This window comes from Camarhynchus parvulus, chromosome 3 (assembly GCF_901933205.1).
Source record: "Camarhynchus parvulus chromosome 3, STF_HiC, whole genome shotgun sequence".
Taxonomy (NCBI): domain Eukaryota; kingdom Metazoa; phylum Chordata; class Aves; order Passeriformes; family Thraupidae; genus Camarhynchus; species Camarhynchus parvulus.
Window position 1 is genome coordinate 106,829,042 of NC_044573.1, and position 13,887 is coordinate 106,842,928.

At 41.1% G+C, this 13,887-nt stretch overlaps 1 protein-coding gene across 2 annotated transcripts in view; it reads right to left on the minus strand.

The window, feature by feature from the left end:
- Window positions 1-13,887, minus strand: part of RTN4IP1 (reticulon 4 interacting protein 1) — a 24,382-nt gene continuing 10,495 nt past the window's right edge. Inside the window, exons 7-10 of one of the 2 annotated variants that reach the window (XR_004060601.1) lie at window positions 11,767-11,950; window positions 10,346-10,438; window positions 8,574-8,680; window positions 52-134 (exon numbers count right to left, since the gene is read on the minus strand). Coding sequence is in view for 1 of the 2 variants with exons in the window: in XM_030945625.1 (XP_030801485.1) it covers window positions 18-134; window positions 10,346-10,438; window positions 11,767-11,950 (394 nt within the window). In the remaining variant the exon portion in view is untranslated. Of the gene's footprint in view, window positions 135-8,573; window positions 8,681-10,345; window positions 10,439-11,766; window positions 11,951-13,887 lie in introns of both variants that reach the window. The other variant, XM_030945625.1, reaches the window with a different exon arrangement.

Sequence of the window (13,887 nt, forward strand, 5' to 3'; positions counted from 1 at the left end):
TAATGATTAGAGATACTTTATTGTCTACTAATTACATTGATCACGGTTTTTCCACGTGCATGTCCTCCTTCCAACTTCAGGAAGGCCTCTGGAACTTCAGAAAATGAGAAGACTTCATCAATAACTGGCTGAATCTACAGAATAAAGAAAAAATGTCACTATATTAGGAATAAAGTATAAAGTAATGTATCACCCTCACACTTCAAAACTGTATGAAGAAGGGGGGAGGTTTCTTTATGGTATTTAGGACAGAACTTGCCATGTAGCCACTAGCTTTTAAGATTTTTCAGGGATACCACTGCATCCAGAAGAAAGTTTTCTGCTGCTCTTTGCCCATGTTTTAAAACACCTCTTGAAGCCCTTACCTGGGGCCTCTCCCACTAATGTCACCACATAAGGCTCTAACTTCTACATCCTTTCAAAAACTGACACTGTGGTTTAACTTTTTGTTGTCCACAAAGATATACTTCCAGAAAGAATATTTTTTTTCCTCATATTTCTTTACTGGTTTTCTTGTTAAACTCAAGAATTCTCACAATGTCAGGTATTTTAAAGATACCTACGAATCTGAAGCCTGTCTGCATCAGTACATGGTTCAGTACCCTCAAAAGACCACAAATGAAGTACAAAAAATTGTCCACCAATGTTTGTTGCTGAATCATTTAACTACACTTGAAAATTCAGCCACTGTGTATTCCAGGAGGCATAAATCATTATTAAGCCCAGCTTGCATCAACTGCTATTTTGACATTAATTTTATAGAGTGGCCTTCTGGATTGTTTCACATTTCTAACAACAGTGAAACTACTTATTCACTCTCCCCATTATTAACTAAGGAGCCTGAAACCCCTATAAGCATTTTCTTTAGATGTCATAGTGTACCAACAGAAGCAGAAGAAATTTCAGCTCTTCTGAAAAGTATTTGTCACTGCTGGTCCAAGGGAAGAGGTTATTTTCTACCATCAAGTTCTGAGTCAGCATTCCAAATGCCAAAAAAAAAATTTGTCTACAAGAGTACCTCTCACACCTCCTACCAAAGATCTGCCTACCCCAAGGTTGGTCCTTTACCTTGGATCCTGTAACACCAGCCCAGTGCACATCCTTTCACTGATCCTAATCCTCTTGTCAGGGGAAAAAATGACCAGTACATGAGTCTGAGCTAGTGCTTGCAGTGATGAAGATCTGAAGTACTAAAGATCCAAACACACTATTTACATTGCTAGAAGAAGATCCTTTTCACTTGTGTCAGGGAAAAAATATCTTCTGCGTTTTCTTTATAGGATGCACCCTCTCTTGTTGAATAAGCCAGAACTGGTAATTTCTGCTGGCAGGACATGCTAGACAGAAAAGGAATACAGCAGCAATAAGGACACAATGTGCAGCTTTGGAGTGGTGCTGTCTTCCAAAAAGCTGCCTTGCTTTTACCACATGACAAAGGGTTTTGCTTTCAGATGTGCTGCTTAGAAGGTGTGCAGCACTACCAAGGTAAGGTTATCATACACACACACTTTCCTAGCAACAGAGGTGACCACCCAGCACCCTCCCCAGCAGCCCAACAAATGCTCTCTGATAGTTGTCCGTGCTCAGGGAGGTCCTTTTCTTAGATTTAACTTCCTCTTTGTTTATACACTGTGCCTTACCTTGACATCCACTCCTTGCACTTAAATAACTACTGGCTTTGCTTGTATGATAACAGGAATCCAAGACATCAGTACTCTAACTTGCACCACAGCATCCCCTAATATCACTAGATTTTCCTTTTTATTTTGTCAAGGCAAGCTTAGCCATAGTGTGAAACTTCACATGGCAGAAAATCAGGAATTAATGAACCCCCTGCAAAGAATGCATTAGAATTTGCAGACAAATCACTTTGAGAGAAACTGTGCAAAAAAATAAAGTCACCAAATCACCACATGCCTCAAAGTTGCCATGCAGCAAGGTACAAGGCTTAGTAATTCATTTCCCTTCTTCCGCCTGGACAATGTCTGTAAACCAAGCCCCAGCAAAGTAAGTAGCAACACATGGCAGAGAAGCCACAAAGATAGCCTAACTGTGGAAGAAATGTTGGGTATAAATGATCATGTTCAAGACAAACTCATGTCTGGTCAGCATTCATCACAGAATGGAATGTTGTCTTGGACATCAGCAAAGTCAGGGACGTGGACTCAAGGCAGCAAAACCACTGAATTAGACAATGGTTTGGGGTAAACTGAGCATCTGAGTGCAGCTGCAGCTGCTGTGACCATGAGGAAGAACGTGCTGCTGGTCAGTACTGACTGTTTTGAGGAAGACCAACCCTTACTTTCATAGCAGATGCTTGGGAAAACACAGTTCAGGAACTTTGCTGAGCCAAGCACTTGTACAGTACTTATTGTTAGTGGCAGTTGTGTACAAAGCTGTGCTTCAATTAAGAGGGGGAAAAAAGAGATGCAGAAACGCAGCCTGCTGGTGCATGGACCCATGACCCTGACAAGGCAACAGGCCAGGAAGAGAGGAAAAGTATTCAGGGAAGAAAGCAGAGCAGCAGCACAAGGGATGTGAAATGCAAGGGATTCTGGGGAAAGGCAGAAGTTAATTTCAGACACATGCAGCAACTGAGAAAACATGAACAAGACACTTCACTGTTCTGCTAATCCACAGTCCCTTACTCTAGGTTGCAACTTGTAACTCTGTCAGAGTGAGGTATGTTACATCCTCAGCCTGCTGGGTAGAGTTTAAAACATTGCATTTGAAAAGTGGTGACAGTGATTCAGAGGAGCCCTGAATTCAGCCTCACAGTTCAAAACACCGTGTGTATTGCAGCCATCACATGCTCAAAGCCTATCCGCTACATTGATGTAACCTCTAGCTTCATTTAAATGCTGGCTTTAGGCAGTGCTATAGAGAGACATGAATACCAAATTGATGATCCTGGCAATCTAGAGCATTAAACATTTTATCTGGCTGGCTGGACAGTCCCATTGTTTGAATAACCCTGAAAGGGCTGACCATGTTGCAGCACAGTGATTCACTCAGCCTTTACCATAATCCACTGACTAAGATAAAATTTCTTCCTGTGAACAGACAAACAAGTAGCGGAGCGTCTGCTGTTTGTTGAATGTGTGATAATAAATGGAGATTAACTGGATAATAAAAACATTGCCTATTTACAGCCACGCATCAGTTCCTTGCCAGAGGACACCTATTTGTTCAGGGAAAAGGGATTAAACTAAAGTCTGGGAGAGAAAGGATTACACATACCCACATTGAAATGTTTATCTGAAAACAGATTGGGCCTGAAAGGTATTTTCTTCCTCTTCATTCTCTCCAATGCAGGACATACTATAGAAATGAATCTCAGGTCTCTTGCAATGAACTCATGTGTTTGGAAAAATAAAAAGAGTAATTGCTGATGCTGATTAAGGCTATCCTACACACATCACAGAGGGGTGTCCCAGCCACTCCAGCTCTGAATGCAGTAGGCAGTGAACAGCACCGGCAGGAGTTGACTGGTCAGCAGGAACACACTTCTGCTCATGGCAAAGTCAGGCCGACTCTTGGAGGTCCCGCTTTCTGCGGTAGCAAGGACACAGTTTTAGTTTATCAGGAGCGGACAAGTGAGAAAACATGAAAGGAATGGAGACGGCTTCGACCCTCAGAGTAGCAACAAGTGACTCCAGTAAGTGTGGAGCTTTTTCCTGCCACTGGAGGGAGAGCGAGAGCCTTGAACGTCTCAAGAGAGCGATGAACGGAGCGCAAGCCTAGCTCAGAAGGACAAAAGTGCCGTCTCTCAAAGGACAGTGACAGTGCACTGGCTCTCTTCCAGGTCTGCAAAGGATGGCCGTGTCAGAGCTGCCAGGCAGCCTTGCCTGGGAGAGTGTCTCCCTCCCAGCTGCTGCTTCCCCCCTTCATATGCCTTGGTGAGGCTGCTGGGGCTCCCATACACCAGCCTCCAGGAAAGGGACTTGCACATGCACAGAATGAAAGCTGGGATGTGCTCCACCAGACATCAGAGTCCTCCCGAGGGCTTGCCGTAATGGAAAGACCTGCCTGCTGATCTGACTAGCTGAGTTAAAAGACAAAGGCCATCTTCCTCCAGAAATTACCACCGGGCCTAAGTGTGGTCCATGAGCACAAATGCATAGCTTAGAGTCTCCTTTGGTCTTTAGGGAGTCTCTCATCAACGTCAACAAGAATTGTGAAGAGAAATTAAAAAGAATAGTCCTTGCCCTGGAACTAAACAATTGGTTATCCATTTGTTACTTTATTGTCATCCTATGGGGAAAAAAGATGCTGTTTTGGGACACTCCTACTTTAGCTGAGCATCTTCTCTACTGTAGTCCTGTTCCATGCTCCTTGGATCCAAATCCCACTCCTTTCTTCATTCTTTCTTCCCCTTAAAATGCCATTCAGCAATGTATGCTGAGCCTCATATTGCTTGCCAACAAGGTGAACACAGGCTAGGGTCAGCTCTCACTCAAGACAAAGAATGAAGTTCTTACCTTCTGCAACAGCTGGCTCCGGTCACATCTTGTACAGATAGCTTTGCAACTGCACAGTGCCAGCATAGAATTGCAGCATGGTTTGGGTTGGAAAGGCCCTTTAAAGGCCATTCAGTCCAACATCCCCTGCCATAGGCAGGGACGCCTTCCACTAGACCAGACTGCTCAGAGCTCCATCTTCGAATGTTTTGTAAAACGCTTTCCCTTGCTGTGTTTTTTTATTAACTTGTGTTTCAGAGAATATGCACTTTCATCCATGAGCACATTAAAGGACAGCACATACATGATATTTCTGTCCCAAATACCTAAGAGAAGTAAAACTGAGCAAACAATACACCCATACCAAAAATAGTGCTGCAGTGGTTAAGACATGGGAATGGAAGGCAAGTTTTCCAGGGTCTAATCCCACAACCTCTTACCAACAACTGCATTATCAGGTCTTATATGTTTGGTTAATAAGCCAAAGTACATTCTTTTATATCAAATCTCTAACAGCAGCCCACAGGAACTCATACATATCACGTACAATTATTAAAAGGCTAGCAGAAAAATCCCAGTTAAAAAGGTTATCAGGGTACAGTTCAGAGTGTAGAAAAGGCTTCAAAATCTCTTGTTTGTTAATTAGCCCCGGCAGAACAGCTTCTACAGAACACAACAAAGAGCAGTAAGAAACTGGGATAAGCCCAGAACTGCAATGTGTGCCAGCCTAGCCCAAGCTTAAATCAGTAGAAATAAGATGCCAAGTTTAGTTACATACTGGACCATGCTAAAACACTGTTAACTAAAGGAAAGCACAATTAATCTCTTCCAGAATCCCTGGTAAGGCACATTCCAAGTAGTTGTCCTGATATTTATGCTGGTGATTAAAGTAATCTGGGTCAATGTCACCATATACGTAAGGCAGAACCAACTTTGGTACAGTTAAATATAAACACATATTTACATATGAAGGAATATCATATGTAGAGATTAGAAGATTAGTCCTTCATGATCCACATCTTCCCAGGCTCAGCAGACTAAACTCACAGCAGACAAGGGCTGCCTTGTCCGCACTTTACCCCCTGCATTAGGCACAATTCCCTCCTACACCAGGAGACCAGAGCTCAGAACACCAGGCCTGACTTACCACACAATTTACAATGACATCAGGTTAAGGGAACACATCTGATTAAATGCCTGGTAGGTGATGATGCTTTTTTTCCGGACCATGCTTTTTTTCACTTACATTGTGGTGTAAGTGAATTTACATATTGAAACCCTATTTCCCCACAGTATACAAAGTTTCCACTGGTGCCCCTCACAGATACTTTGTGATGTATCACACACACAGAGCTCAGCACATAGGCAAGCCACCATGTCCTGGAGGGAAGGGAGCAGGTATGTTTTCATAAAAATCACAGCAGCTTGTTTTAGTGGCCATGACAAAATGCAGACAGAGGTTCTTTTTGGAAGAGAAAGGGCTGAACAGAGCTTTTGGCAACTCCTCCTTGGTCAACATCTCTGTGCTCTAGCCAACCAACCTGGCAAAAAAATGCACTGCAACAGGAAAACACAAAATTAAAAGCAAAAAAAACAGCGCAAGCTTTGCAATTTAGCATGAAGAAAGATAGTCATCAGAACAAGCATGAGTGACTAAAGAGAGTGGGAAGAAGGACTGATCTCTAGTTAATAGAGACATTTAAATGTAGAAACCCCTATACTTAGGTACCCCAGAGCCTTTTTTCAGAGACACTAAAGCAGGTACCACACAAGGGCAAGTTCTCAGGTATCTTAGGATACCTAAGCACAGTCATAAAGTCTGGAATTACTGTAGAGAAGGCCACATCTATAGATGCCATGTTTGGAGAACATTCAAGGACTCAGTGTTGCATTCACTGTTTGATATTCATAGAGCTGAGAGAAATGCAATAATAGTGCAATAAGGGTCAGGGGAAAAGTTATTTGCAGAACTGCAACAAGATGAATTGGAAGCAAATCAACACACAGGTTAGGATACAGAGTCCAGAAGCTGTGATGACCTAATGGCCATCCAAACAACTCTCAGAACCCATATCATGTCAAAGTGGATGACCATATCCATCCATTTGTGTTATTTACTTCCTGAATAGGAAAGACCAGGAACAGAAGACAATTAAAATCCTCATTTTAACCAGGTATCTCAGAGCAAATCACCAAAGGTGAATAAAGGGCATTAGCCCTCATTAGCAGATCAAGAAATTATGGTAGCATAAGGTTATGTGATTTGTTTTGCACAAGAAGGCAGCAGCAGGGCCAAAGGACAGTCAGAATCCTGCCCTCTAAACCATAGCAGCAGGTGCTAAGTCCAAAGCATCTAGTGCCTTCAGCAAAATGTATAATCAACACTACTCACAAATTACATTAATATAGGCAGGCAGTTGTTCTTCCTGTGGGTGCCTGTGCATAGGAACATCTATCTAAAAAGCAAATATAAGAGAGAATGATCTATTCATTTCATGATTGGAGACTGACGTTTAGCCTTCCTTCTGCAAAAACAACTTTCACCCATCAGCCTATCTGATGCAACAATGCTCTGAAGCAAAGAGTATTAAGTCACCAGAAACACTGCACACACACTTGTACTGCACTTAAATAGCACTGAATTAAAATGAAAATGTCACATTTCTGTTGGCTGCATGTTAACCCACATCTTATTATGGTCCTGCAGGAACACACAACACACTCAGTGCTCCTGCCTGTGACACTAAAGAGTCTTCTGAGCCTTCTTTCCTCCACCAGGCTTTAAAAAAGGCAAAGTAACTGCTCAGTTATGAGTTAGAGGCTTCTACCAACTTAAATACTTACATGAATTTGGTCTATTTTCAGCAAGGACTATATAACATGCCCTTAGGAGGAAGATGCTAGGCAAGCAGCAAAAACCAAAACTGTCAATGTTAAATCCACAACACTGACCACAAATATACCAAACTAATTCCTAACGAGCCTTTCAGTGATAATGCTTCACTGAACAGTGTGCCAGCAGATCTGTGTCCTGAATTAAAGGTTCTGTTGATTTCAGCTGTCTTAAGATGAGAATTGTAATTCACCAGGAACATTCTACCATGGAAAGAGATACAGAGCCTCTGACATGGGCTTCGTCAAGTCATTTGGCAGAGCCCACATTAAGCCAGTCCTTACTGGGTCATAATTAACTGCTGCAATTCAAACCACGACAGGGATTCTCCAGCAGTTTAGAAAACAGCCAGTCTCGCTAAAATTTGTCAATGAAATACTGGGTTTTCTCCATGCCCATAATTGTTGCAGCAGCCTCCTAGCCCCTCAATCCTGCAATAGTTTCTCTGCAAGATGTCCATCTGCAAGGCAGAGAAAACAGCTTGTAAACTGAAAATGGTTCTACAATTCCCAGACCTGACTGATGTGCAGGTAAATTACACAAGGAAAATTATTCTCTTTTCTTGTACTACCAACTCATCAAATCCTCTCCTTCGCTTCCCCATTAAAAAAAGGCTGTTAAAAGAACTCCTCCTCAGAGCTGACATTTTGCAAATCTCTATTCCTTGCTGCAAAGATTATCCAGGTGAACATCAAGTAACTTTAAACAAGATTGCTTATTCTTCATCCACTGAAGGATTGAGAATCCTTTTGCTTTCACAAAGGAAGATGATGAACTCATCAGAACTAAAAATCTCTGTTGGCGCAGAAGGACTGTAAGGAGAAACACTGTCAAATCAAAATTATCTGTAAATGTTTCAGGGATATGCTCTTCAACGCTTCACTTACTGTAACATCTCTTTAAACCATCATCTCTTTTTAATTTCTTACATTTAATCCCCCCATATAATTTTTTCCTGAAAAAAAGCCTCTCATTTTCAGGAGCTTTCTAATTGCTCTCTTACTCATTTCATACAATCTCAAAATTAAGATGTCTTTAACAGAAAATACTTAAATGAAAAAAACCCTGCATTAGTCAAAAATATTCACTCAAAGGTAACAAGTTCAACCCCATGAGCTCAGTTTGCTGGCTTCCCCAAGCTTCTTGAAACACTTCACTGCTTTCTGCTTTTTTTATTTCTCCTTTATTCTTTCCTATCCAAACACAAACATTTCACTTACTTATAGGAAATTGTGGTACAATTTCTCCAGTGATTCTCTCCTGCCTTTTTTCCCAAACACCTACTCTTCTGAATGGATGGTCTGTCCTTTTACGAGAACTCTTGTGTCTAAACAAGAAAGGTCATAGTCGCATTAATATCTGTCTAAATGGAACACAACTGAGTCTTATAAAATCCCGATGACAGCTCAGATGTTTACAACATTGCACAAAATAGAGTAAAATGCTGCTAGAATAATGACTCTGCAGACAAACAGTCTGACATTAGGGACCTGTTTTTGCACAGAGAATAAAAGACCAAGCAAACATCTTTGTCCTCACGATCATCTTACAGCCAGAAGTTAGGACATTCATGTATGTCTGACGCACATTTGAAGTGGCACTGCAATTCACCTGGCCAGGTTATTAAGCACAGAACACTGATCAAGCCCTATCTCTATTGCATAAACAGCTGTTTCCCAAGAGGCTTTCATGAGCATAGTCTGCATTTGTTTTGCATACAAGGTAGAAGCAGAACACAAAACAAATTGCAACTGGCTGAGAACAGGACAAATGGTAAAAACAAAGAGAAGGGCATTTCTTTTTCTTAGACACTTATAATTTAGCAGCGTGACTGAATGCAATCACAGGATGAGGACCTTCTACAGATTCTTTCTTGACCACAGGATTACGCCTACAGCACTGGACATAATGCAAAGCAGAGAATTTTTTATTCTTAGCAGCAGCACTGAGGTGGCAAAACAGAAGCAATCAGGTCTTCAGTACAACAGCAGTTCATTGACTCTTTTCCAAACTCTGGAACATATTGCATACCAAAAAAGGGGGATCAACACTCAGACTTTGAGAGATCTAAATTTTACTAATATGCACAAATTTTGAGCACAAGATGGCAGTTCACATACTGGAATTACCAGCAGTCATGACAGACTCTGCTTACTCTTCTGCTTATCTACCACATGGAAAGATTAACAGTAGTTGTCCATATTCTCTACTCTTGGGTAATATCATGTTGCCAAAATTCCCAAAGAGGACACTGTTGGGGCCTATATCACCACACAATCCAAAACACAGGAAATCAACTGTTCATTCTCACAATATATTTTGTAACAAGCTCATATACCTGAAAAGATCACAACAGCAGACTTAATCTGTCTTGGCTTTTCCCCCCCCAAGTCCACTAAGATTCTCCAGAATCTTATGAATGCTCACAATATTACAAGTCCCTGTGCTGAATTAGCACAAACATCAGAACCTGCAGCACTGAAATAATGAAAAACAAGATTCTTGTCACCACTCTGCCAGTGGAGATCACCTATTACCTGCAATAACCAGAATATTCTAGTTCTGTGCAAACCATGGGCAGGACGCCCAACCATCCAGGCTAAGCAATTTTGCATATGCAGGTACGCAGCCATGTTTATTCTGTCCAAATGAACCAAGTGAGACTTCTTAAAACACAGTTTTCATGTAGAGTTCATATTAAATGATTCCCACTAGCAAAAATAATCACTGGACATTACTCCTTGTAACTTTGTAAGCTTTGTGTTGTTAAAAAGTATGCTCAAGAAGGAGAAGGCAGAACAGTCTTAAGCATTATGAACTCCTAAATTCCTTGCAAAAGGCAGAAGTTAGAAACTGGAACAAGTGGACTTCTAACCAGTTTTCTTTCCATGACTCTCATAACACTTTATTTCTCAACAGTGAACTACACCATTTTTGATTCCAAGCAGCACCTCTTTCAGCACAAACACCCAAGTAGCCAGTACTGACATACCTTTCCAGAATCAACCAGTTCTGCTATTTCATCCAAACTTGGGCCACTCGGCATGAAAAATGCCCACCGATAATGGACTCCTTTAAGGAGATGCTGCAAGAAAGATGACAAATCTCTTAAAATATCATGAGAGCAAACTGAAATGGGAACTAAAATTAATGACAGAATCTCTGAAGAAGTAACTTAAGGAAAAGACATGGAAATTATATGCTAGTGTCTGAAAGAAATGGCACCTAAGCATGTGGATTAAATGTACAGACCAGGATGTTGTGCGAATTGTGTGTTCAACTGCACAAGTCAGCTAGTAGAGAAAAACAATTACCTTGTCTCTGCAGCTAGAAACAGCATTATTTGTTACATAAGAGAGAAATGGTGTCATGTGTTCATGTACACTCAAAACAGGGGTGAAATAAACCCAGCAATGTGACATTTAGAACCTTCCACTTCAGTATCAGTGACTTCATTTTCCACCATAATATCTGCCAAAGTCATCACTGTCCAATGACAGATGGCAGCTCACATGAAAAGCATTTTGGGAAGATCTCACACACACAAATCAAGAGCATCTCCTCCAAGTAAGTCATTAAAGGAATAAAAGCCATCATCTGCCAAAGAGATGATTTTTATATATGGCATAGGATCCTCTTCATCATGGAAACATGCATACTGAGAAATAATATTACATTATTTCTTCCCCGTCTTTTCAGTTTGTCTTTGGGCTTTCTTGAGAAGGTACTGCTGCAGTACTTAAAATCCCATTCAGCCAAGCCTTTGCAGGAATACCATAGCAACTGCTTAAAAAGCACTCATTTGAACAGCAAGTACACAAGCATAGGGAAGAAAGAGAAAAGTTCTAAAAAGCCCCACTGATCTGGCCACTGGCAGAATGTTTTAAGATCCACTTATGAAAACTAGAAATATCAGTATCACCATCTAGACACATGAACATGAAAGAGATGAAAGACTTCCTAGCCACCCTCCACCATGCTTATTACTCTCTGGTGCTGGAACAGGATGAAGAGAATCAGTCACAGAACAATGTTCTGAGAGAAAGCCTGGCCAGCCTAAAGCAAGTAACAAAAGTGCCCTCACTTCAGTGAGGCAGGGATTTGCTGCATTTACTATGAAACCCTGGCTGTCAGCAGGACTCACTAGGGAGGCCATATGGAAAAGGCTACAATGGAAAGCACAATAAGGAATCAGACTTCAAAGCTCCCCAAACTACTACATACACCCAGAAGCACCACCCCAACACATTTCTTTTCAGTGCAAGAAAGAAGGAAAGAAAGGAAAGTATACTTAATGACATATGAGGACAATGCAACAGCTGCCTCTCCCTGAGCTCTGACTGACATCCAAGCCACAGAAGCAGTCACTAAAGTACTACAAAACATGAAAGTACATAGGATTTTGTCAAATACCTTTAGAGTTTTGGAACCAACAGTGACTCCTGTTTGCAACATGCCATCAGCCACTCCAAGTCTGTCCATATTTATCAGGAAAGGTGTCACTAAAGTAACATATGTTGCTCCTGACCATTTCTTCAAGAGATCTAGTGCCCACTTCTCAGTGGATCCACCAACATTATCTAGGATAAAATCAAACCTGCAGGCATACAAAGAACAGGTATAAAATATTGATATGGGAAAAATAACTTCACTGTAATTAAGCTAATAGCAGAAATCAGCTATAGTTCACATTTTTACATGTCACTGCAATGCAAAAAAAAAATCAGCCTGCGAGATAGCAGCAAGAAAGTCCCAAGACCTCAGAAAAGTCCCAGCTTAAGGTACAATGGGATTTAAATTTACAGGTTATTGCCTATTCACTGTGCAGCAGACACAGGCTATTTAGAAAGTACACTTAAACTCCAAAAAGCAAACTTAGAGCTCTAGAAGGCTTTAAGCAAGTACAGAATGTAGTTGTGCATCTATCTCTTCAGCCCTCCCATAGGGACTATTGGAACAGTCCTGAGGTCTAGCACTGAACAATATGGTATGTACATGTAAAAACCAATCTGGACTCATGCCCTCAACTAGGAACAGCTCTTGTACATGCTGTACTCAACAAAAGTCAGTTCCAGTGGCTAAAATTATGTAAACAAATTATTCTACTAACCCTTATTTCCTCACGTCTTTTCCGTGACCTAGTTCTCAGCCTCACTTCTCCAAGTTTTTTTTTTTTTTGACCTCCTGATTTATTTAGGGGCCATTTTACCTCTCAAGACAGCTCTTTTCTTCACATCTACCTATTTAACATTAAACCTAACAATGCAAAGGAACTAAAACCTTCCCCCATGGAATGGGTATATGCAGCCTCTGGCAAAAAGCCAGTTTCAGTGCTCCTTCTCATTATACCAGCATGTGAGCCTGTAAAGGCTGAATAGGGCAATAGGGAGCTATACACCTGCTCTGTTAAATGCACAACTCATTCTCATCTGTAAATTTCCAGCAATCTCCAAATTGCGATATGTATATACACATATCTCTAATCTAAATAATCTACAAATATGAGAGAAAATACTTAATGCAAATTAAATAAAAAAGCCCTTATTTCTCTGGAATGACAGTTTTGCTGCCTGTCTTCCAAGGGTGTGGGTTCATCTTTAAAGTTCAGTTCATGTAACAGCTGCCAGCAAGAGAAGACCATGAAAACTAATGTTCCAGGAAAGAGTAGCTGACTGTGGGTTCTGAAGAGTCAGTACGACTGCAAAGGGGAGGGAAGTAGGAACATCCCACTCAGCAGAGCTGACTGACCAGCCTAGCTGCATCATTAAACTGCACCCCAGGACACTTAGAAAGAGTCACTCCTAGAATGGGTGTTTAGCATTTAAAGTGTTCACAAAGGCAAATTTTGCACCAACTGCAAAGTCCATCCTGCTGTACAGACAGTGTCACTGCCCTCAGGCCTGCTGACAATCACACTACAGTTAAAGGGCACATGGCTTCTTAGCACAGTTACCAGGAAAATTCTTCCACAGATCAAGCAGCTTCTATTTCCCCTCCCAGAAAGTCAGCTCAATCTAGCTAAAAAGAGCAGTGTAAATACCACATTCAAATACAAGTCACAGTACACTACGTTTAAACAGATGGGAAGATGACAAAAGCAAAAAATACTTCTGTTCCAGAGAAAAATCCCAGGCTAGTTTAAACATAGCTGCTGTGACAAGATAAATGTGATTGTTTTTCAGAGGTAGTTGTATCCAATGTTACAGAATAGAAATTTACTCCCAGTTGCACTGCACAGTGGCAAGCCACTGCTCCTTCATGATATAGATCTTTCCTCTACAAGATCGAGTTTATATTTACCAGCTTCATTCAGGATTTCAGAGATTTATTTCAATTTATTCATGCATTGTATATTCTCCAAGATTCTTGGATGGAAGCTACAAAACTGTTCATATTACAGTCACTGAAGAGAAACACATGGAAGTCAGCTTGTCTCCCAATTAACTGGCTTAGTGTTACAATGAAATCTGTGCTGGGCATACTCACTCACAAACTGCATTCAAAAAGGTGAATCTACTTTACAAAATAATGCTT